The sequence below is a fragment of the Mustela nivalis genome (genome assembly GCF_964662115.1).
Source record: "Mustela nivalis genome assembly, chromosome: 12".
NCBI classification, from domain to species: domain Eukaryota; kingdom Metazoa; phylum Chordata; class Mammalia; order Carnivora; family Mustelidae; genus Mustela; species Mustela nivalis.
Genome location: NC_139031.1, coordinates 86,999,641 through 87,026,304, shown reverse-complemented (window position 1 = coordinate 87,026,304; position 26,664 = coordinate 86,999,641). Strand labels below are relative to the sequence as shown.

The 26,664-nt window shown below is 35.0% G+C and overlaps 1 protein-coding gene across 1 annotated transcript in view; it reads left to right on the top strand.

The window, feature by feature from the left end:
- The window catches only part of COG5 (component of oligomeric golgi complex 5), a 294,139-nt gene that overhangs the window by 32,683 nt on the left and 234,792 nt on the right, over positions 1-26,664 (top strand). The window contains exon 6 of the mRNA XM_082691956.1: positions 7,815-7,935. Coding sequence (XP_082548082.1) covers positions 7,815-7,935 — 121 coding nt within the window. The remainder of the gene's footprint in view (positions 1-7,814; positions 7,936-26,664) is intronic.

Below are 26,664 nucleotides of genomic sequence, written 5' to 3'. Positions count from 1 at the left end.
AACGGTTTTTGGCAGTTCTTTTGCAAGTCAGTGTCATGCACAATGTCATGTCATGTCAATGACAGACGTGGTATGGTTTCCTTTGACCTAACATTGTTCCCCAATCTAATGAGTTGTAGCTAAGGCCTCAAGGTCCTCTATGACATGAAGTTTGGTGAACCATGTGGAAGGACCTGCCCAAGCTACTTTCCTGAGGACTATGGGTACTACAAGTGCCCAGAACATTATAAAAGTTCTCTCCTAAAAGTTAATGTCTTTCTTTTATGCTGAAATCCACATTAAAACAATACCTCCTCATAGTTAAGTTGGGATTTAGATACTGCTTTTTTAGGATAACGTTCTCCTTTTGTACTCAAAATCATGGTATTATGTTCAGGGGAATTTTTTTTTTCTTATGAAAGAATAAACTAACATGCAAGGATGGTAGATTTATCTTTAATTTTAGATAGAAAATTAAAATTTGATTTTTCAACTAGAATTTTAATTTTAGTTCACTTCTTTGCTTTCAGCTCCAGATCTTAAACCTGTCAGAATCATGCATTTCTTTTTTTTCCCCTTTGTTCAATATACTCCTCTGACAGTAAGTTTTAAGAACCTGTTTATTTTTGCCTCTTTTAGCTAATTTTAGCTAATTATTAGCAATAAGGGAAATTTCATGTTTATGCAGGACTTTATAATGAATGAAAATTTCAAGTATTCTGAATCATTTGACTTTTATGATAAAGTTAGGAAGTTGCATATCTCATCATTCTATGGATAAGTAACCCTAGATTCTGAAAGTTACTTGCTTGAGTTCATAAAGTCAGTGTGCAGCAGCATTTTGACTATGAAATGATAATTCTTTCTCTAAGTTTACTATTCTTTGCTTTTGATTCTGTGGACTGTATACAAAAGGTAGACCATATAATTCCTGTTTCCCAGAAGCTTGTTCTAGGTTAAAAAAAAAAAAAAAAAAGGAGAAACAAGTCCAGTTTTGTAAGTACCCATGAAGTACACTGGTCTAAGACTTCTGAGGCCTGACTGCTATTCCTCATCACTTTACCTGCATGGTAGTGAAGGAACTTGAATATCTTCCCCTCCCCCCAACTTTATTGAGATATAACTGATGTATAACATTGTATAAGCTTAAAATGTATAACATGATGATTTGATATGTGTATATATTGTGAGATGATTACCAAAATAAGGTTAGTTAACTCATCCTTCACCACACCAAATTACCATTTTTGTGGTGGTGGTGGTGGTATATTTTTTTTACAATGAAAGTTTGGAGTGAATCGGTGAATTCCCTTCCAGCTCTAAAATTCTGTGAAGCTGTGATCTTGTCTTTTATGAATGTTTTTATTTTTTATGGTTATATAAGCATGAGAAGTCAGAATTGTTTGTGTTTAAATAAACACTTTTTACTTTTATTATTGTTATTAAATTTTGTGTAAATTTCTATACCCTTATTTTAAAGAATATTATACTAGAGGAACAACTAAGGTGATAACTGTCATAACTGTGGCCAAATTATTATAATGGAAGAAAGAGGTGAAGGGAAAATAAAGAAATATGCTATGGACATTTTGGTATGTTTATTTCCAGTATTTGAATTTTTCTTGGATTGACTCCTATGCAGGCTTACTTTAGGAAGGAAATTCATCTTAGAAATGTGTTGCCTTTAAAACTATTTTGAAGTCTAGGGCCCCTTCTGAAGCTTATTATGTTTTAACCATTTTTATGCTATTCACTTTGTTTAGTCATATCTGTTTTGAACATTGGGGAAACTTTAATTTTCCTGTTTAATCTTTTTATTCTTTGAGCTCTTAATTCATTTAAATGCATGTGGTACAAGAAAGCAAGAAAGAGCGAGCTACGAAGTTTTTGCCTTGAACATAAAATCACTGTGATTGTTCTCTCAATTAGAAGAAAGTACTTTTACATTTAATTCTTTTTGCTTTTTATCCCCATTTTACTCTCTTTCCAGAAGCCTTTTCTTTCTCCAAGCAGAGGCTTCTGACTTCATCTATATACATGAATACATGAGTTGAATTTAATTATCACCCCAAGAATCATCTATCTGAGCTCATTTTAGTAACATTGTTTGCTTATGAACTGCCTCAGAGTTTTTCAGAAAGAAATTTTGAAGAGCCTATTATTTCTTACAGAGAGTATTTAAATTTTTTTAACTTTAAAATTATATAAGAAAATGAGTTTTTTAACTTTCAGTGTAACAGCTTTGTTGAGATATAATCCCATACCTATTATATAACATTTTTATCTTTTAAAATTATTTTTTTAACTTTTTATCATTTTCCTTTTTTTTTAAAGTCCTACACGTATATTAGCTTTTTTTTTTTTAAGATTTTATTTATTTATTTGACAGAGAGAAATCACAAGTAGATGGAGAGAGGCAGGCAGAGAGAGAGAGGGAAGCAGGCTCCCTGCTGAGCAGAGAGCTCAATGCGGGACTCGATCCCAGGACCCTGAGATCATGACCTGAGCCGAAGGCAGCGGTTTAACCTACTGAGCCACCCAGGCGCCCCGTATATTAGCTTTTTACTGGAAAGTTTTTAATGTAGTTTTTAAACTTTGAAATCATATAAGTAAGAAAGTTTGAGAAAATTTTGAATAAAGAAGGAAGGAATCGTCCTTAAAACATTTTCTCTTTTCTATATGTTGATGTTTTATAGGTATGTGGTTTTTACCATATAGTTTAATAGGATCCTTTTCAGTTTTCAGTTAATGTGGTGTTGATTTTATCTATTTTATTATAGATAGAATTGGAATGATGCCTTATTTTGCTAGCTGTATAATTATCCACCAAACAAGTGAATGTGCCAGGAAGGAAGGAAGGAAGAGGAAAGATAGTAGCAACTTAAAATGCCAGTGTCCCCCAAATGCTGTAAAAACAGAGAACAACTACCTTAGCAAAACCAAAGAACCTGTGCTGTGGAAATGATCTTGTGCTAGTTCTGGGCCTTGCCTGCAGGGGGCATTGCCACTTTGGCTCTGCTTTGGGAAAGCCACAGTCTGTGTAAGCAGACTTGAGACCACCTGCCTTGAGACCACCATGCTGTGAGGAAGCCCCAGCTAACCACGTGGAGATGATAGGTGCAGAAGCACTGAGGCACCAGATACTGGAGTGAAGCATTCTGATACTGTCCAGACCAACTTTCTTGTTAGCCAGGTGCAGCAGAATGACAACATGTGGGGCATTTGAACCCTGCCAAAATTACCTACAGAAGTGTGGGACCTAGCAAATCATGTTCAACCACTACGTTTTGGGTTGTTTTTTTCTTGCAACAATAGGTAATTGATAGACTTTCCAAAGTGATGTTCAAGTATAGAGGCAGCCGTCCACAAACAAGAATGCAGGGATGATTGCTCCTGTGAATCTTTCCTTGAGAATCTGATAGCGCACTCGAGAATGACTAGAAAAACCCCAAAGTAAGACTGGTGTTTAGCGTTAGAGCTGAGATTAAATGAAGGATATAAAGGGAAGTATAATATGTAACGGCTGTATGTTTTGACAAGTAAAACTCAACTCTAAAAAAAATGTATGGAGAGCATGTGCAAAACAATGTTTTAAAAACTATCTTCAGCTGTCATATTTGTGTTTGTAGTGTGGGTTTTGTATTGAGATAATGTTTTCTGTGTGTTGTGCAGCAAAGCAAATGGATAATTTAAAATTTTTCTAATTCTGTTATTTCTCATGTCTCAGAGCCAGAAGTCCCTGAAGAAGAAATAAAGTACAGATATAAGTTAGAATAAGTAAACACCCTGTACTCCTGATTTTTAATTGGAAATATCAGTATGAACTCATGAGGTATTTTAATTTTATCTTGATATATACATCACATATGCATATATTTTTATACATATGTATATGTATAATATGAATCTGAGAATGTTTTATGTATATTATGGAATAAAGCAAATGAATATTTATGTGATAATTTGATTCTGACATTTCCTAGCTATGTCTGCTGAAAAGTCACAGAAATGAGCAAACCTAGTTCCCAGAATGTGTTCTTGAAATGCTCCTGACATCTAAAAGAAACTAGGGCTTCTTTGATAAACCTTTGATTCCAGGTGTGGGGCATGAAATGTATAAAATGATCCTGGAGTATTTTTATACTGTATATCAAGGAACCTATTAGCCACTACAAGACAAGTCAAGACAAAAGGATTGAGGAGCAACTTCAAGAGCCTTTGGGGTGACCAACAACCCCAGTTTTAGCATTGGAAGTTTCAGGTCCTGGGAGACCTCTTTCTCAGTCATTTGGTACAATTGATCACCCTCAGAGTCTCTCACTGGCCACAAAGGGATAAGGTCAGCATCTGCAAAGATAAGAGCTACAGTAGTGTGGCATCCTTTATTTATTATGTTTAAGTCTCTGAGTTCATACTGACATCCCAAACAAAACAAAACCCACTAATTGTTCATCTTTTGTAGATCTCAGGAAAGCAGTCTTTAATTTTGAAATCTGATGAAGCAAGGAAAGGAATCAAATATTTTTTTTACTTTTCTATATGAATAGTACCACCAGGTAAACAAATAGTAGGTAAGGTAAAGTTTCGTTTTATGGGGAAATTTTATATGCTAGCAAATAAAGACAAAACGATAGAATTGGAGTAATCTCTGTATTTTAATGGATTTTGACATTGACTATCAGTGACTGCTAATGACACAGAAAGAGAGAAAATCACGCATGTGCTGCACATACACCACTACCTAAGGAAAGTACCCAAAATATTAAGCCTGAGTCTGGCAAGTCTGTGTGTGTCCAAATGCCAACATATAGGAAACATGCAAGACAGAGGAACATGTTCAGCTGTACTGTTGGAATGAACTCCGTGAAACCCAGTCTGTGGGAAACTGTATAGGACAGATGGTCCAGTATACTTAGCAGATTGCAAAGAAAAAGTAAGAGATGATAAGGGAACCTATATGTATTTAAAAAAAAAAGGCAAATTTAAACTATAGCAGTTGGGTACATACATTTGAGTAATAAAACCATAAATAAAAGTAAGGAGGTGATTACCACAAAACCCAGAGTAGTGGTATTTCTTGGTTGGGATGGGAGAGCTAGGATAGGGTACATACATGGAGGGCTTCTGTAGTCACTGACATGGTTCTGTCTTCCCATCTACATGGTGGTTCTAGGTTCAGTTAGCTATAATTTTTGCATGTGGTTTTCTGTGTTTGTAATATCTGTATCTATTTCAAAGATATTTTTAAGAGCAGTTTTTGGTTCACAGTGAAAGTAAGAGGAAGATGGAGGTGTCTCCTATACCCCCTGTCCCTACCCATGCATGGCCTTCCCCTTAATCACCATCTCTCCCAACCCCTCAGAAGGGTACATCTGTTACACTTGATGAACTTACATTGACACATCACTATCTCCCGAAGTCCATAGTTTACATCAGGATTACTCTTGGTGTACATTCAGTGGTTTGGGACAAATGTATGGTGACCTGTGTCCATCATTATAGTGTTATACAGAGTATTTTAAAAATCCTCTGTACTCTGCCTATTCATTCCTCTAAACTTTGGCAGCCACTATCTTTTTCCTTTCTTCATAGTTTTGCCTTTTCCAGAAATGTTAGATACTTGGAACCATACAATATACAACCTTTTCAGATTAACTTCTTTCACTTAGTAGCATGCATTTAAGGTTCCTCTATGCCTTTTCCGGGCTTGATATCTCATTTCTTTTTAGTGCTGAATAATGTTTGTATTATATTCGGTTATAAAAGTCTGAAATAAAAATTAAGGAAGGGAAATTGACCAGAGTGGAGGCCACTCTATCAGGAAAAGGTGGTAAATGATGCCTTATAGATTATCTAAGACTTTTTGACCAAGCATTTCATTAAATGCTGCTATGAGAGATTCAACATAATCTGTCAGCAGAGAGCTGCTGAAGTTTATTAAAAAGGGGGTTGGAGTGCTGGAAACTGTGTTTCTAGGAAGATAAATCTAGCAGGGTGGATTTCAGGAGGAGATTGGAAAGCTAACTGGTATACCACATTGTGAGGGTGAAAGTGGTAAAGATTTGGATTAGGTGATGCTTGTAGGACCAGAGATAATGTAACTGTTGTGTTATGCAACAGAATAGTCGATAAGACTTGCTGACAGATTAAGTGTGGTTAAAAATAAAAGCATTAGAAATAAGTTTAAAGATTTCATTTTTGAGGGCATATCCTTTATTGGGTATGTACTGGGGAATTCTAGAAGGACAATTCTAGGTGATTAGACTAAAGTAAGATCTGGTATTTCTCCTCATGATGTATTTAGAATCCCAGAGGAATGATTACTAGGGATTCTGCATTCCAAATGGTTTGTTTAAAAACGGTGTTCTGACAAGCAAGAAACTGATAACAGTGACTGTTTTTGGTAAGTGCATATTTGTGACATAGAGTTATGAGGGTGACTTTTTTTCTTTTGAATCTTGAATTGTGCTTATATTACTTATTCAGAAAATAAAGAAAATTTAATTAAAAGATAAAGATGCCCAAATCTTCCAATTTTCAGGGACAAATTCTTAGTTGGCATTTTTTATCATTGTAAGTTCTTGTAGACTATAGTTACTCAGAAAAAACATTCAGGGAAGCCTGTTTAGTAACTGGTCGCCTTTGTCTTATATATGTTTGTAAACATTGTATTTTTGAACAAATGTTATGTTTTGTGTCTCTGTATGTTATGTGGGTGCAAGTGTGATTCTGAGTCTGGATGTGTATGTGTGTTTCATTTAGGGGGAAAAAAAGGGTTTATAGAAGGAGTCTTAACTCTTCCTGGTGCTTTTAATTCTTATTGCCTCCAGTTATGATTTTCCTCCTTAGATGGGAGATGTTCTTCTCAACCAGCTTTAGGGCCATAAAGATGGTGGTAATGAGCAGCATAGACTGTCTCTCTTTGTTATCACTCCTGATGCTAAAGGTCACTACATATCTATTATTCCATCAGTCTCCCCTCTTCTGTTTCACCCTGAGGCAGTTCCTCTGGATCCAGCTTCCATAATAGTGTCCTGAAATACATGGGTCTTCATTTTGTGTCTTAGTCTTCTGGCTAGGTAAAGATGCAGTATTAGATCTGGTGATGAAAAGAGAATAGGAAGTGTTAAATGCACACACACACATACATATACATACGTACATACACACATACATACATATAGTAGTTTCTTTTTGTTTTAATAACTCTGTTTCATAGTTTGTTATCAATGATAAAAGAACCATTAGGAAAATTCAGGTAGGGGATACTTACTCTTTAAGGTCTAATGAAATCAGGAGAAGATTTAAGTCTGCTCCCCTGTGGACCTAGAAAAGAGAAACCAGAACTAGAAACAATAAGAGGCAATAGGTAGGCAGCACCAACACAGTGGCCATCAACCTTGCTGGCACATTGGCACCACTGAAGATTAAAAAAAAAAAAAAATACTGATGCTTAGTTCCCAGTTCTACAGATTCTGATTTAATTGATCAGGCTATGGCATTGGCTTGGAACTTTTGAACCTACACATTTGAATTTAATATGAAGACTGAGAACCACTGGCTTAAAGAAGAAAACTGGTCTAGGACCGAGGGAAGGAGTTCCCAGGTTGCACAGCACTTCAATCCCCAAATCTCTTCTTTTGGGATAGATTGAAGTTTTTTGTTAAATGATGCTTTCCAAGCTTTATGATTTGTTTAGGTTTCTGATGGGTAGAAAACATAAAAAAGACATAAATGAGTCTTTAACATCTGGAAAGAATGGACAGATTCACATCAGAATAGTAATAAAACTTCATGATTGATTACACTTATTGAACATTGTGATATTTGCACAGGTTGCCTGTGATTTGCTTCGGAGAATAATTCGCATCTTGTATCTCACTAAGAGACTCCAAGGACAACTGCAAGGGGGAAGTAGAGAGATAACAAAAGCTGCTCAGAGTCTTAATGAACTTGGTAAGTCCTCTTTTGATTAAAAAGCTAATACACTTTTACAGATTTTTCAGTCACTTGATTTGTTGGCGTTGTTATCACCAGTAACAAATATTATTGAATAAATGTATTTAACAATTGCCTGTATACAACATGGTCACACTTTTCAAAATGGGTGAAAAATTAGTTGATTTCTTAGAAATGCAGTTTATTTTTTAAATTCTCATGTGATAAGATTGGCTGTTTTTTTCTGGGTATACATTCCTATGAGTGTTAACACAAGCATAGACTCATGTAATTGGTAGCGCGGATATAGAATAAGTTTCATCACCCCCAAAATTCCCTCCTGCTATCCCTCTAGAGTCTCACCTCCCCACCTAACTTTGGCAACCACTGATTGGTTCTCCATCAGTTTAGTTTTATTTTTTGGAGAATGTCACATAAATGGGATTATGAAGTATGTAACCTTTAGAGACTGCTTTTTATACTTAGCATAATGGTTCTGAGATTTATCCAAGTTTTTATTTATACCATTCTTTGTTACTCGGTGTTTGGTGGAATATTGTTGTGTAGTTGTACCACAGTTTATGATTCAAGGACTGAAGGAAATTTATGTTGTTTCTAGTGTTTGGTCATTATGAATAGAGCTACTGTGAACATTTGGGTACAGGTTTTGTTTTGTTTTGTTTTTTTAAGATTTTATTTATTTATTTGACAGAGATCACAAGTAGGCAAAGAGGCAGGCAGAGAGAGAGGGGGAAGCAGAGAGCCTGATGTGGGGCTCGATCCCAGGACCCTGGGACCATGACCTGAGCTGAGGGCAGAGGCTTTAACCCACTGAGCCATCCAGGCGCCCCTTGGGTACAGGTTTTCATGTGAACTTAATTTTCATTTCTGTAGAAGAAATGTTATTTTTTTTAGGTGACAAATCCTATGTTGACATTCTGCCTAGAAGATTTATTGAATTCATTTCTTCATATGTTCGTTTATCTTTCAAGCATTTAGAACAGAGTCTTGACATCCAAGGGTTTAACACTAATGGTTTTGACTGTTAACAGGCTGCAAGGTCCATGATGATATAGTTCATATTTCAGGCAAAATTTTGAATAGTGTAGAACTGACACTTGCATTTTAATGAGGCTTTGTGGTTTTCTTCTTTTCTTTGGGTACCTGGTAATTTTTCTGAAGTGGATATGTTTAGTGATTCTGTACCTTTGTAGGTTCAGAGGTCTTTGATGATACCCAATTCAGGTATCGAGCATCTACTTACTCTTGGTGGTGTGCTTTGAAAATAATATCAGAAAGATATGCATTACATGTTTTTGAATTTTTCTGTCTTTGATATTTGAATTACATAGTCAGTTTGAAATGCTTATTACATATTTTTTCCTAAAGAAATATAGCCTCCTTATAAATGATACTTCAGTATCAATTTTTAATCCTCAAATACATTGCTTAGGCACATCATTGGGCATATACCTAACTTGTGATTTAGTATGCTTGGAATATATTATATAAAAAGTTAATTTTTATTTATTTAAATTAAAAAATTAAGTTTTTACGTTCTAGTTAACATACAGTGTTCTATTAGTTTCAGGTATATAATGTAGTGATTTAACACTTTCATAGATCACCTGCTGCTCATCACAGCAAGCACACTCCTTAATCTCTATCACCTGTTTAACCCATTCCCCTTCCCACCTCTCCTCTGGTAATCATTAGTTTGTTCTGTACAGTTAAGAGTCTGTTAAAAAGTTCATTTTTAATCAGTGAGTAACGCTTGAGTCTTTTCTTCACAGTATGTGCTAAATGTAGGAGTGTAAAAATTCTAGTATCAGCTTTTATTTTTTGCTTTATCACATTTCATATCTTTGCTCCCAAAATAACCTGCGGGATAATAGAATCATTAAAAACAGGCACAAATTATTCCAGGGTTTATTATGTATATTTTTCATCACTGACACTGTTCCATAATAAAAAAATCGCTAGATTCTGATTATGACTATCATTTTTTTCTAGAAAAAACATATGCTGTAATGCAAATGGTGATGTCTTTTTTTAATAAAAAAAGAAAACAGACACAAGCATCAATCATAATGTTCAGAGTTGGTTCAATGTAAAGTATAAATTATCCTTCCAGTGAGGCATTGGCTTTACCCAAAGTTTTTAAAATATTAAATGATGAATAGTTGTTGGAAAATGTAGTTCATGGTGGAATTATCTCAAGATGGATTATGTTAACTTAAATTTTTAAAGCTTTTCAGATTATGTACCATTCAAAATTTGCAAAGACATCATCTCTTTGTCATTCACTGCTGTGGTTCTGTCTTAGCCAACAGGAAAGCCAAGAGGAAGATAAAGTTTCTACTTTGGGGATTAATATTTTAACAAAAGTAATAATTGGGAATCACTGTTACAATTACACATATATACAAAATGATATTTTATGATTGGAACATCTCTGAAATTATCCATGTCTTTATCAATATAGTTCTGATTCTCATTAGAAAGAAGAAAATGATGAAGAGTAGAAGTGTTTACACAGGGCCTTGAAATTAACTTAAAATAATCTCTTAAACTTGAAAGGTCTTGAGGGTTGAATTGCAGAGACCTGATGAAATACATTGTCATCTAGAAATTGTATATTTTGAAGGACTGGAGGGAATGTAGAGTGACTGCTAACAGCTACAGATTTCTCTTTGGGGTGATGAAAATATTCTGGAATTAAATAGTGGTGATTGTTGCACAGCCTCATCAATATACAGAAAAGCTGCTGAGCTGTGCACATAAAATGTCAAATTTTACAGTATTTGACCTATATTCTGATATAAAAAGTATATTCCGGTCCCTGGTGACAATTATTCTATATTCATATTTATTTTATTTTTTTAAATTGAGGTCTAAATGACATGCAAAAAACCCTACACTTCTTGAAAATGTATAGGTTGGTAGTTTTGACATGAGACATCACCAGTATCAAGGTAATGAACATGACTCTCACTCCCCAAAATTTCCTCATGGCATTTGGCAAGCCTTCCTCAGGCATTTGCTGATCTTTTTGTCACTCTAGATTTAGTTGGCACTCTAGAATATTTTATATAAATGAAATCAAACAGTTCATATTGGTTTTTGTGGCTTCTTCCAGTCAGTTAATTTTGAGATTTATCCATGTTGTTTTGTGTATCAGTAACTCATTGCTTTCTATTTCTGAGCAGTATTCTAGTAGATATCCCACAGTTGGTTTATCCATTAACCTATTGATGGATATTTGGGTTGTTTCTAGTTTTTGGCTGTAACAAATCAAACTGCTATGAGCGTTCATATATAAGTCTTTGTGTGGACATATGCTTTCATTTCTCTTTGGTAAATACATAGGAGTGGAATGGCTAGATCATATGGTAGACATATGCTTAACTTTTTAAGAAATTGCCAAGGTGTTTTTCAAAGTAGTTGTAAAATTTTACATTCCTACCAGTAGTGTATGAAAATTCTACTTCCTCCACATGCCAATACTTATAATAGACAGTCTTGTTACTTTTAACCATCCTGATAGTGATACTCTGTTTTAAGTTTACAAAAAATTTAAATTAATAAGGAGTTTAGCAAGATGTCAGGATACAAGATTAATATACAAAAATTAGTTTTATTTCCATATGCTCTACTATTAACAAACAATTGGAAATTGAAATTCAAAAATACCATTTATAATAGCATGAAAAATGTGAAATACTTAGGTTGAATTTGACAAAAGATTCCTAAGACATACAGAGAACTAGAAAACTTTGTGAATGGTGAAAAAAGACATAAATTAATAAATCTTGTCTCTGAAATGGAAGACTTAATAGTGTTTGTTAAGATGTCCATTCTCCCTATGATCTATATGAATTCAATGTGGTTATAATCTGAATCCCAGCAGGCTTTTATTTAGAAACTAACAAAGTGATTTGAAAATTCATATGGAAATGCAAAGGATCTAGATACACAAAGCTTTTTTTTTTTTTTAAATTTTCGGTTAGTCACCATACAGTACATCATTAGTTTTTTATGTAGTTTTTCATGATTCATTGTTTGCATATAACCCACTGCTCCATGCAATCCATGCCCTCTTTAGTACCCATCACCAGGCTCAGACAAAAGTTTTAAAAGAGAACAGAATTGAAAGATTACCCCCACTTGATTTGAAGACTTACTATAAAAACTGATAGTAAACAAGGCAAAAAGATAGACAAACAGATCAATGGAATTGAATAGTGAGTCTAGAAATAGACCCACACTTAAATGAACAACTGATTTTTGACAAATTTATCAGGGAAAAGGTAGTCTTTTCAATAGATGGTACTGGCACAGTTGGGTAGCCATATGTAAAACAGTGAACTTGTAATCATACCTCACTTCCTATACAATAAACTAACTGATTGGATCATAGCTCTAAATGTAAAACCTAACACATTTAGAGCATATCTAGAAGAAAATACATTTAAACCTAACACATTTAGAGCATATCTAGAAGAAAATACAAGAGAACATTTCTGTGACTTTGAATTAGAAAATGATTTCATAGATACATCACTCAAAACGCAGTTCACACACAGAAAAACTGATAAATTAGATTTTATCAAAATTTAAAACTTATGTTGAGTGATTCTATTAGAAGAATGAAAAGGCAAGCCATCAACAGGAAGAAAATACATGCAAAGTATATGTTTGCTAAAGGACTAGTGTCCAGAATATGTAGAACACTCTACAAACTTGGTAAGAACACAAACAATACAATTTAAAAATAGGTAAAAGATTTGTACAGACACTTCACCATAGAAGATAAATGGATGGTAGCTATGCATATAAGGTGCTCAACAGCACCTTGGGGCAATAAAAATTAGGCATTTGGGCAATAAACATTAAAATTGTACTAGTGTCTTACAGAGAAGAAGCACAAGTTGCGCAGGCATACTTGTAATTTTTTTTTTTAAGATTTTATTTATTTATTTATTTGACAGAGAGAGAGATCACAAGTAAGCAGAGAGGCAGGCAGAGAGGAGGAAGCAGGCTCCCCGCGGAGCAGAGATCCTGATGCGGGGCTTGATCCCAGGACCCTGGGATCATGACCTGAGCTGAAGGCAGAGGCTTTAACCCACTGAGCCACCCAGGCGCCCCATACTTGTAATTTTTAATGCAGACTTTATGTAATGATTTTTAAAACTACTTAGTGTAGGTTTCAGGATTAAATTGTATCATTGATTTAAGGCTTTTCTTTAAGAAGAGTCCCAAGACTAGATGAAAATTTAGATGAGCCTTACTACAAACTGATAATGTTTTTTGAGCATCAGCAAGATAATGTACTTAAAAATGTATTTTTGGTACTTTTACTAGCTATCTTTTAAAATTGTTGTTAGCCCATCAAGGTGGGATCTCTACATGATTCATAAGCTTGATACCTTTTTAGAATTTTGGGGGCAGTTTGGTAAGCTGTCATTATGAACCAGAGGACGGAGACCTTCTTTTATTTATTTATTTATTTATTTATTTATTTATTTTTAATTTATTTGAAACAGATCACAGGTAGGCAGAGAGGCAGGCAGAGAGAGAGAGGAAGAAAAGCAGGCTCCCTGCTGAGCAGAGAGCCCGATGCGGGGCTCATTCCCAGGACCCTGGGTTCATGACCTGAGCCAAAAGCAGAGGCTTTAACCCACTGAGCCACCCAGGCACCCCTGGAAGGAGACCTTCTTATAAATTAAACTAATGTCTGAAAATACTTAAGATTAGAACTATGGGAAAGGTTTTTGTAATATCAGTGTTTCTAGATCAGGTTGAATAACAGATTCCTTTATTCCATGGAATGCATTTTTTTACTTTTTCTGTGTTGAATGGAAGCTATAGTGGTGAAACCAGAAAGTGCTACATTTCCACAATCAACCTTACTTGTTTTCTCTTTTGGAACACTATGAGGTATTCTACCTATAATAGAGATACCTTGACCTATCTATCATACACTTATTGGTGAGGAATCTAGTGTACTCTCTGCTTTAGTGTTATCAAATGTTAAAATTCTGCTGGATACTATTGGATTAGAATATGTAAATGTAGAGAGAACATGGAAGACGTAAATCTGTACTGTTTCAATTTTAGGTAGATGAATCTTTTCTTGTATAACTAGTTGCCTTGGAGTAGTTGAGAAATTCAGTTTGAACCTAGTTCCTCTCTACTTACGATTTCATTTCGATTCCTTCCATTTTATTTCTCCTTACTTGTATTAGACCCTTACTTTTGAAAGTTTTTTTTTTAAACCATGAATCCTTAATTATCTTAAAATTTACCAAAGGTTTTTGAAGAGTCATGACTACCAAGAGCCAATATTTACCTTGTAAAGTTCCTGTAATTCAGGGTTTATTTCTCTCTCACTTTTTCTGGCTTAGAAACTTTATTTTGTTAATGACGAGAATTAATTGTGTATGGATATTTCATTGCCTGACTTGTTTTAAAGAAGGCATTAATTTGACTTGTAAAAATATATAATAAGAAAAATATATGTAATAAGAATGAGCAACAAATCCAAGACCAGCAATATGAGTGAAAAAGGGATGATCCTTAGGGGGATCACAGCCTAGCTTTTTGTGAGTCTTGGGTTGAGGCAGAGATGATTCATGATTCTTCTTCCTTCTCCCATTGATAGGCATTCTTTTCACAGCTTTTGGGGAGAAATGGAGTAGGGGATTCATACATAGGTCGGGGTGATTGGACCTCTCACAAACTGTAATGACAGCTCATACTTCTGAAATTTTCTTGATTCTACAAATCTATGTTAATGCTTCATCTTTCCCTTCACATTAACCAAATTCACAGGATACTGGTTTGTAATCTAGAACACTGTTCATTAATTTGCAATGAGATATGTGCTGTTCATTGGGCTGAACACATTTAATTTTCTCTCCGGATGGATTAAATGGAAAAACAAATTTGTAATCAGAGACTTGTTGGTACAATTTGAGTTAGATCAAGGGAAGCTGGTTGTATGATTCAGATATTTGGCGCAAACTGTGATAAGCCTGATGCTTATTACAGCTTCACATTAATAACGTGCGTACTTTTACCTGGAGTTCTGAATAAGTGTTGGGTAATGGGGAACCCTCTCTTTGGTCACTGCCAATCTTTTGATTCTTTTTTTTTTTTTTTAATTTTTTATTTTTTATAAACATATATTTTTATCCCCAGGGGTACAGGTCTGTGAATCACCAGGTTTACACACTTCACAGCACTCACCAAAGAACATACCCTCCCCAATGTCCATAATCCAACCCCCCTCTCCCAAACCCCCTCCCCCCAGCAACCCTCAGTTTGTTTTGTGAGATTAAGAGTCACTTATGGTTTGTCTCCCTCCCAATCCCATCTTGTTTCATTTATTCTTCTTCTACCCACTTAAGCCTCCATGTTGCATCACCACTTCCTCATATCAGGGAGATCATATGATAGTTGTCTTTCTCTGCCTGACTTATTTCGCTAAGCATGATACGCTCTAGTTCCATCCATGTTGTTGCAAATGGCAAGATTTCATTTCTTTTGATGGCTGCATAGTATTCCATTGTGTATATATACCACATCTTCTTGATCCATTCATCTGTTGATGGGCATCTAGGTTCTTTCCATAGTTTGGCTATTGTGGACATTGCTGCTATAAACATTCGGGTGCACGTGCCCCTTCGGATCACTACGTTTGTATCTTTAGGGTAAATACCCAGTAGTGTGCAATTGCTGGGTCATAGGGCAGTTCTATTTTCAACATTTTGAGGAACCTCCATGCTGTTTTCCAGAGTCGCTGCACCAGCTTGCATTCCCACCAACAGTGTAAGAGGGTTCCCCTTTCTCCGCATCCTCGCCAGCATCTGTCATTTCCTGACTTGTTGATTTTAGCCATTCTGACTGGTGTGAGGTGATATCTCATTGTGGTTTTGATTTGTATTTCCCTGATGCCGAGTGATATGGAGCACTTTTTCATGTGTCTGTTGGCCATCTGGATGTCTTCTTTGCAGAAATGTCTGTTCATGTCCTCTGCCCATTTCTTGATTGGATTATTTGTTCTTTGGGTGTTGAGTTTGCTAAGTTCTTTATAGATTTTGGACACTAGTCCTTTATCTGATATGTCGTTTGCAAATATCTTCTCCCATTCTGTCAGTTGTCTTTTGATTTTGTTAACTGTTTCCTTTGCTGTGCAAAAGCTTTTGATCTTGATGAAATCCCACTGCTATTCAACATAGTACTAGAGGTCCTAGCCTCAGCAATCAGACAACAAAAGGAAATTAAAGGCATCCAAATCGGCAAAGAAGAAGTCAAATTATCACTCTTCGCAGATGATATGATACTATATGTGGAAAACCCAAAAGACTCCACTCCAAAACTGCTAGAACTTATACAGGAATTCAGTAAAGTGTCAGGATATAAAATCAATGCACAGAAATCAGTTGCATTTCTATACACCAACAGCAAGACAGAAGAAAGAGATATTAAGGAGTCAATCCCATTTACAATTGCACCCAAAACCATAAGATACCTAGGAATAAACCTAACCAAATAGACACAGAATCTATACTCAGAAAACTATAAAGTACTCATGAAAGAAATTGAGGAAGACACAAAGAAATGGAAAAATGTTCCATGCTCCTGGATTGGAAGAATAAATATTGTGAAAATGTCTATGCTACCTAAAGCAATCTACACATTTAATGCAATTCCTATCAAAGTACCATCCATCTTTTTCAAAGAAATGGAACAAATAATTCTAAAATTTATATGGAACCAGAAAAGACCTCGAATAGCCAAAGGGATATTGAAAAAGAAAGCCAACGTTGGTGGCATCACAATTCCGGACTTCAAGCTCTATTACAAAGCTGTCATCATCAAGACAGCATGGTACTGGCACAAAAACAGACACATAGATCAATGGAACAGAATAGAGAGCCCAGAAATAGACCTTCAAATCTATGGTCAACTCATCTTCGACAAAGCAGGAAAGAATGTCCAATGGAAAAAAGACAGCCTCTTCAATAAATGGTGCTGGGAAAATTGGACAGCCACATGCAGAAAAATGAAATTGGACCATTTCCTTACACCACACACAAAAATAGACTCAAAATGGATGAAGGACCTCAATGTACGAAAGGAATCCATCAAAATCCTTGAGGAGAACACGGGCAGCAACCTCTTCGACCTCTGCCGCAGCAACATCTTCCTAGGAACAACGCAAAAGGCAAGGGAAGCAAGGGCAAAAATGAACTATTGGGATTTCATCAATCTTTTGATTCTTAAGTTTTTATTTCTTCTTTTATGCTTCATGTTGTTGACCGTCCCGTTCTGGTTCCATATAAATTTTAGAATTATTTGTTCCATATTTTAGTTTATACATTATTTTATCCAAGTAGGACACAATAAAATTGATTAGGTTTTTGCTTCCAATTATATGTCAGTGTTGAGTACAGTTATATTCCAGATATGAATTGGGAGTTTGAGAGTTCCCTAAATTTCCATCATACATTTGGTCTCTTGAATTTTAGAATGATTTTCTGCTAATCCCACTTGCTGAAACAAACTTGTTAGTGTTTAGATACTTCAGATTTATAGGTTAATATAATAAACTTTGTATCTTTTTATAGTATGGGTGCTTTGTAAACAGAAATATGTTTTCTCATTCATTCCAGTCTGTTTTTATATCTTCAAAGATTTTTATTATTTTTAAAAAGAATATATGTGTGTCATCTATATTGATTTATATTAGCTTTACTTCTAGGTAGTTAAAAAAAATTTTAGTAACTAATTAATTTTTACTTATCCTACAAATAAGGATTGGAGGAGAAAAAATTTTTCATAAAAAAGTAAGCAGACCAGTCTTTCGTATGGATATTCTCTAGTCTTTTCATGGAAATCACAATTTATAATTTGTTTAGTTTATTTAGCAAACAGGTTGTAGTACACATAAGCCCTGAGACTTGGTAGAAACCTGGTATAATGTGAGTAAATATAGTTTTTATGTTTGGGAAGTTTAAGGTATGTTCTTATCTGAAATGAAGCATAAAACTGATCACAACGATGATGTTATTGTTATTATTATTCTCATCAACCATGGGAGAAACCAGTCTCCTCTCTTTCCACCTTTTTCCTCTTGGTTCATTTGCTTTTTCCATGAAATGATCAGAAAGAAACTCCAGTCAATTTCTCACCATAAGACTTAGATAAATTAATTTGTTCATTCAGTCAGTATTTACTAAATGCCTGCTACATGTGCCATGTGCTGTTCTTGGTATTGCAGATGTACAATGAACAAAGCCTAGAAGGAGTTCCTCTCCTTTTTATAAGACCTCATATTCTGGTGGTTTCTAAGGTCACATGCCTGATATATCTGTAAAAATCTGATAGCAGAGCCTGAATTCTTAACCATCAGTGATACTCTTTTCCGTAAACTCTATAGCATCATTCAATTACTTTACAAAAGGCATTGCTGTCATTAGTAGATCTCCCAGGGTTCTTTTTAAAAAAAAAAAAAAGGGTAAAAAAATGACCTTTGAGATATACCATATTTTTATAATGTATTTTATGTTGTGATTATTGGTTGGCTGTTGTTAGTAACTTCTACATTAAAGTTTTACTTAATTAACATTTAAAGATCATTTTTTAAAAAGCATAACCAAGCATGAGTTATAATTAAGTAGTTGATATAATAAAAATTAATTTTTATTGCTTATTTATGTCCTGTTTTCTTAATTTTATAATTTCGTTGCTAAGCTGCGATACATTACTATTGTGTATCATGAGAAAATATTCTGTAAACCAAATTTATCAGAGAAGTATTTTGGGAAATATTTAATGTAGAAGGAAAAGATTCTGTGTTTCCTCTATTACTGTTCTTTTGTAACTGATATACTTTCTCAATCTTATAAAACAGTACTTACAAGCAAACATTTCTGATTTATGCAGAGGTGAGAGAAGTATGATTTATATACTTTGACCTGTAGTAGCTGACCGATAATTTACTGAACTGATTAGTTTTTAGAGATGTCTACAAGATGATGTAGTTAGTGAAAATTTCACAAAGTTTTATTATTTCAAGCTTACTAAAATTTTCTTCTGTTAGGAAAGTTTGTAAATATGCATATAACTCTTTCCAGTATTAAATTACCCCCAAGGTGATTTCTTAAATGCATTTAATATATGCATAGGTTTTTTGATGACAACTCCAATATGGAGAGTTCAATATGCATTTTTCTTTTTCTTTTCTTTTATTAACATATAATGTATTAGTTGCTTCAGGGCTACAGGGGTATTATTTGATTCTGTGAATCCTTAGTCTTACACAATTCACAGCACTTACCATAGCACATACCCTCCCCAGTGTCCTTCACCCAGCCACCCCATCCCTCCCCCCACCCCCACCCCAGCAACCATCAGTTTGTTTCCTGAGATTAAGAGTCTCTTATGGTTTTTCTCCCTCCCTCAATATGCATTTTTCAAACTATATTGTAATCACCTGTGATGATAAACCTTTTCAGTAAGTACATTTGCTTTAGATTGTCTCTAAATTACTTACGTATGTGACTGGTTCAGCTGCCACCAGGTGGGGGTGATTGCTGTGTTCAAATCCACATACCTTATGCTTAGGTATGGGTTTGCCTGTTGTAGAGATAAGCATATTAAAATTATACACTAGCTTTCTTTTTAACTGATGATATTCAGTGTTACTAAAGTTTATATTTAACAGATGATAACCACACAGCATTTATGATCGTATCTTATTGGTTTTATCTTTTATCACACAGTATCAAAAAAGCAGGATAACATCCAGACAAAACAAGCAGCTTACTTTTTTTCCTTAATTTTACTTATTTATTTGAGAGAAGGAGAGATAGAGCGAGAGTAGGGGGAAACAGCAGGAGAGGGAGAGGCAGGCTCCCCCTGAGCAGGGAGCCTGATGTGGGACTTGATCCTAGAACCTTGAGATCGTGACCTGAACCACCCAGGTGCCCGCAGCTTACTTTTTATAAACTTCAGAATATTTTCATACATTTCAAAGTTACAGTAGCATTTCTAAGTGTATGTTTTATTCTATATGGTCATTTAATGCTTATGGAAGCTCTGTATTAAACCTTACTATTTGTCATCCCTTGCTATAACATTTATGAGTATTTGAGAGTGATTTATTTAGTGTAAGGTTCTTTGGACTAGTAGTGTATCAAAATTTTTTTTATTTCTGGGTTCTATTTTTTTTTTCCATTTGGATGCTTAGTCTAGTAGATCTCAAGCTCTTTTCCATTTCAGTATACATACAGTTAATGTTAGTTTTTAAAAATTAAAGTCTATTTTAAATGTATATGAACAGTGCCTCTGAAATACAGGCTTATTATTTTACTGACTTTTTTTTTACTGGATTATTTTATTGACTGTTCCTTAAAAATGGTGTTAGCCTACTTCTTAGTGAATTGCATTTGGATCTCTCAGTCTCATATTTTGTGGGAAGCTTAAGTGGGATGTTCTGCTTTTCATTGCCATTATACTTCATTACTTTATGTATAAAAAAAAGCCTAGGACTACATGAAACATTTTTATCAGTCTTTGGTTTGGTAAATGAGCTAAAAGTGATATAAATTTATGATTGTAAGTATATTTATAGAGTAGCATTTTATTTTTTATTTTATTTTTTAATTTATTTGATGGAGTGAGCGCGAGTGAGGAGAGTGAGAAGCAGATGTCCCACTGAACAGGGGGCCAGATGCAAGATGGGGCACTGGATAGGCAGATGCCTAACAGACTGAGCCATCCAGATGCCCCCCAGAGTTTAACATATTAATACTGTATAAACAACAGGGTAGGTAGGCAGGTATGAGATTCTGAGAGATGTGTGCAGTAAAACAGGATGCAGTTTCAGTCATTTGTTTTAATTTCTACGTTACAGACTTGAAATCCATTGCAGTGAATCAGAAATGTACTTTTCTACCATATCTAAATGGAAGATAATGCTGATAATATAATTTTATTATCACAACTAGGAGTATGTTCATTGGTCAGTGGTGGTGGTCTATATTATTTACATATTAAAAATAAGATTAATATATCAATATATTACAATAATTCCACTTTGCAGAAAAAATCTGATATCATTCTGTCGGAAAACCATTCTCTATAATCCAATTAGTTAATACCATATAACTCAAAATGGCCAAGTTTGTTAGGTAGGGATATATCTTATGGCAGATTTATTCTGGTGAGTACATTAAAAAGGCATGATGCTCAGAATGAGATGGTACATGGAGATTAATAAAGATTTTTCTTAGCATTTACAGGAATTGGTAACATCTGCTTTGAAAATCTCTGTATCTAAATTATATGGTCTACATCTCTGGAGATTCAGTTTCTTTACTTCTCAAGTTTATCCAGAGCTGCTGCTGGAGGAAAATGTTGAATTTGTCTGCAGCTATTCCTGAACACCTCCTTCATCTGTTTCAGGAAAGAGCAATTGGATAGGATCTTTATTTTTCAAAACAGGATGCCAACTCTTACATTTTAATTCAGTTTTCAGAACTATGGATCTGTATTCCTTCAGTGTAATAATACATTATTGATTGTCTTCCCAAATCCTTTCTCCCCCTCTTCTTCCTTTCTGGCAGATTTGTTGAGTTTTCATCTTAGTAACCCTGGGCTCAGGGAAGAGGCCGCCCTTACTCCAGGGCTTAGATCATGATTGGTCTTGGTAGTTTCTTTCTTTCCTGTAATTGTTTATAGACATGTGATCTCATCTGAGCTAAGGGAATTTGAGGGACGTGAGCTGAGCAGTTCCAAACTTTTTGGAAAGCCTTTCTTTGCAAATAGATGCAGGCGAAAAGGAGGAACTAGAGTTAGTGACTAGATATTATCCCTATTTCTGTCTAAACTTTGAAGTTGAGACCTACTGCTTGCCTGTATGAAACAAATAAACAGGTATCAGATCTCATTCATTTCAGTCAGTTCTCTCATTTTCTTGATTTCACTTCTTTTTCACTTTCTTGATTACAAGATTCTTTGTAATCTTGTACATTGTACAAGGTTTTTACAAGATTGTACATGATTCAATCTTGATTCAACCAAGAATCAAGATTCTTGATTCTTTCACTTTCTTGATTACACTTCTTTTAAACTTTTCTGGATAGTAATACTAATACTTTATAGTGATATGGTCTTTATGACCTGTATGTTGACACATATAATCTTTTTTTTTTTTTTTAAGATTTTATTTATTTGACAGGCAGAGAAGCAGAGAGAGAGAGAAGAAGGGAAGCAGGCTCCCTGCTGAGCAGAGAGCCCCACAGTGGGCTCTATCCCAGGACCCTGGGATCAAGACCTAAGCCGAAGGCAGAGGCTTTAACCCACTGAGCCACCCAGGCGCCCCAGTGTTGTCATCTTAAAATACTTAGTTTTCAAGTTTATGAAGACAGTGTTTCCATTTATTTAGGTCTTTAATTTCTTTTGGATGTCTTCTGTAGTTTTTTGTGTATAAGGCTTTTAACCTCCTTTATTTAGGTCTTTAATTTCTTTTGGATGTCTTCTGTAGTTTTCTGTGTATAAGGCTTTTTTTTTTTTTTTTTGCTTTTTTTTTCTTTTTCTTTTTTTAAAAATTTTTCTTTTTTTAAAATATTAATTTATTTTCAGCATAACAGTATTCATTATTTTTTCACCACACCCAGTGCTCCATGCAATCCGTGCCCTCTATAACACCCACCACCTGGTACCTCAACCTCCCACCCCCTGCCACTTCAAACCCCTCAGATTGTTTTTCGGAGTCCATAGTCTCTCATGATTCACCTCCCCTTTCAATTTACCCCAACTCCCTTTTCCTCTCTAATTCCCCATGTCTTCCATGCTATTTGTTATGCTCCACAAATAAGTGAAACCATATGATAATTGACTCTCTCTGCTTGACTTATTTCACTCAGCATAATCTCTTCCAGCCCTGTCCATGTTGCTACAAAAGTTGGGTATTCATCCTTTCTGATGGAGGCATAACACTCCATAGTGTATATGGACCACATCTTCCTTATCCATTCGTCCGTTGAAGGGCATCTTGCTTCTTTCCATAGTTTGGCGACCGTATATAAGGCTTTTAGCCTCCTCCTAAATTTGTTCCTAAGTGTTTTATTCATTTTGATACAATATAAATGGAATTATTTTTTATTTTTTTAATTGTTCATTGCTAGTATATAGAAATATAACTGCATTCATTTTTTACCTCTCTCTGTGTGTGTGTCATCTTTAGGATTTTCTGTATATAAGATCTTGTCATCTGTGAACAGAAGTAGTATTACCTCTTCTTTTCCAGTTTGAATTACTTTTATTTCTTTTTCTTATGTAATTGCAGAGGCCAGAACTTAATGTACAATTTTAACTAGAAGTAGAGAAAGCATGCATCCTTTTTTCCTGGTCTTAGGGGAAAACGTCGGTTTTTCGTCATTGAGTATGATGTTGGCTGTAGGTTTTTTTTGTGGAGTCTTTAGTATGCAGAGGAGGTTCTTTTCTCTTCATATTTTATAAGTGTTTTTGTCACAAAAGGATGTTGAATTTTTGTTAAATCCCTTTCTTGCAAACTGAGATGATAATGTGATTTTTTTCCTCCTTCATTATGCATTATTTGCTAATTTTTGTATGTTAAACTATTTTTGCATTACACACATAAATTCCACTTGGTCATGGTGTGTAATCCTCTAATGTGCTGCTGAATTCAGTTTGCTAGTATATCCGTGAGGATTTTTGCATCCATATTTATAAGGGATGTTGGCCTATAGTGCTCTTGTACTGTCTTTATCTGGCTTTGGTATCAGGCTAATGTTAACATATAGAATGAGTTAGGCAGTGTTCCCTCCTCTTCAGTTTTTTGGAAGGGTTTGAGAAGTGTTCATAATCTTTAATTTACCACTGAAGCCATTTCATCTTGGACTTTTTCTTTGTTGTAATTTCCCACTTTCTTTTGTGGTGATCAAATACTTGTCTGTGGAGGTTTTAGCTACATGTTTGTATTATTTTTGTAGGAATTCCACTAGGGATTACAGCAACATCTTTAATTTAGCACAATGTATTCAGTGATTTTGTTAAATTATTTCAGGTGAAATAGCTATTTAAAGTCGTTGTTTACTAAATCTCACATATGAGCTCGCTCGTGGAGTACATTTCTATTGACTGCCTTTTTTCCCATGAGTATGGGTCACACACTCTTACTTCTTTGCATGCAAAGTAATTTTTGATTGAAAAGTAAGACATTATAGATAATACATTTTAATCATTCTAGATTTTGTTATGTTCTCTGAGGATTGCTTTTTTATTTTATTTTATTGCCAGTTATTTTAGCTGGCAGAAAACTTGTCACAAGCAACAGACTATTTCCCTGTGTTGCCTTTGTCCCTGCTTAGTTTTTCAGCTTACAGCTCTTGCATCTGTAGCTATGGATCTCCTCTGTACCTCTGTAGTTAGCTGTCACCTAGAATTTTGGCAGAGTTGACACTAAGAATATAGGCCTTACTCTCTGCATTTTTTGTTTTCTTTCTGAGTTTCCTCCCTAAATTTACAGCTGCTCCCTCAGCGACAAGCTCTGCCCTCTGACACCTCAACTTAATAAGGTCGCAGCTTTCTGCTGCTTGAGCTGTGTATTGTTAGGGCAATGCCCTCAGTCTAAAAAGCGCAGGAAACTTACCTATCTTACTAGTCCTTGGAGTTCAAACTTTGCTCTGATTTTTGCTTTGCTTTACTCTGCATCTCCTTGGATCTTGCCTCTGCATGTGTATTTCAGTGGTAAGCCACGGATTTGAGTCTTGCTCCTTCTCTGACTCTGGTGCTTTTAGAATTTCTTCCCTAAATTTGTGGCTAATTTGCCGCTGCAACCTCTAGACTGTAAGCCTGCATTTTTCTTCAGCGAGAGTTGTGGCTAGTGGAATTAGGGGCGTTGATGGAAGTAGTTCTAGTGAGTGTCCTGAGGCAAAAAATGCACCTAAACTTGCAATTCTTACCCATTGAAGGTTCTGTAATCCAAAGGTAAACCTTCTTTAGTCTCTTCCTGCCTTTGGTCACTTTCCAGTGCCCTCAAATAGTGTGTTTTGAAAAATGGTTTATCCAAGTTTAAAAATTATCTTCAGGAAACTACGCCTGACTAACTCATTTTGCCATTAGTGGATGCTGGACTAAATTCATTTGTATTTGCCTGTTTCTCATATGCACTCAGAGTTCATAAAATTAAACAAGCATTTTAAACTTGAATCACTCTGTAAAAAAAAATGTTGTCGGTTGGAAATTCATACATTGTTTTTAATTTTTAAATATAATTAGAGGTAATGATAAATGCCTGACTTAAATATGTATATGAAATCTCAGTATTCCAAAGAATTAATGGATACAAGAAAGTTTAAGAGAGTCTAAGTAACATACAGACTTAGAACAATAAATTTTTCATGTCCTTCTATCATTATTTTTCCTTTTGGAGTATTATTAAAAATTATCATTTTGTTTTGAAAAGATGACATGTATTGTGAAAAATTTTACTTTAAGACAAGTCAGTTTCATGGGCTCAGTTTCATTATTCTCCCTACTTAATAATCTGTATTCTAAGGTAAATACTTAGAAGAGCATATAGAAATTATATATATAGAAATTATTCTTTCTCTTTGGTTAAAGTAGTTTAAAATAGCAATGCCACTTCTTTCTTTCTTTCTTTCTTTCTTTCTTTCTTTCTTTCTTTCTTTCTTTCTTTTTAAAGATTTCAATTATTTTATTTCGGAGAGAGAAAGAACAGGGTGGGGGTGGGGGGAAGAGGGAGAGGGAAAGTCTCTCAAGCTCCATCTCATGACCCTGAGATCATGACCTGACCTGAAATCAAGAGTTGGATGCTTAATCTGCTGATCTACCGAGGTGCCCCAAATGCAATACCATTTCTTTATTTAGTTTTCGAATATATTTAATATGGGAATTCTAAGATTTTGGATGTTTTGCCTTGCACTTATGGGTCTTATTACCATTTTCACAAACTTGTTTTTGTGTCTGTGATACAAAAAGCATCATCATGCTTTCCAGAAAATCTCTTCTAAGTCTGTGTGTCTTCCAATGGGGTGTTAGCCTTACGGGAGGCTTACTTATAGATAAGGATTTGTGGGACATTGAGGAAGTGAACAAAGAAGGGAGCTTAAAGGTAAGAACCAGTGCTATTTTAAAGGGAGAAATCTAGTTTACTTAATCTTAAGTAAGTTCTGTTCAGATATTTCGATATTCAACAATTTAAAAAGTAAGGATTTAGTGATAATAACTAAGTTGATGGATTCTCTGATAGTGGTCATGCTTAATGGAGGTTGCTCAGCATTTTGAATTCTAATGTTGTTTGGACCTAATAACTTTTACAGTTTAGTCAAAGGATCGTGATACATTCTGCGTTTTTGTTCCTGACTTCAGGTCAGAGTAGCTCAGTGAGTATCATGTGGTAGGCACAGATCTGATGGGCCCCTGAAGATGTTCACATCCTAGTCCCTGGAACCTTTGAGGATGTCACTTTACATGGCAGAAGGGACTTTGCAAATGAGATTAAGATTATTCACCTTGAGATGGGGAGATTATTCTGGATTATCCAGGTGGGTCCATTCTAAATATATGTTTTCAAAAGTAGAACAGGAAGGTTGACGAGTAGTCTGAGAGATGTAATGATAGAAGAAGCAGAAATTTAAAACATCCAAGTACTTAACCAGATTTGGGGGCTTCGAAGATGAAGGGGGC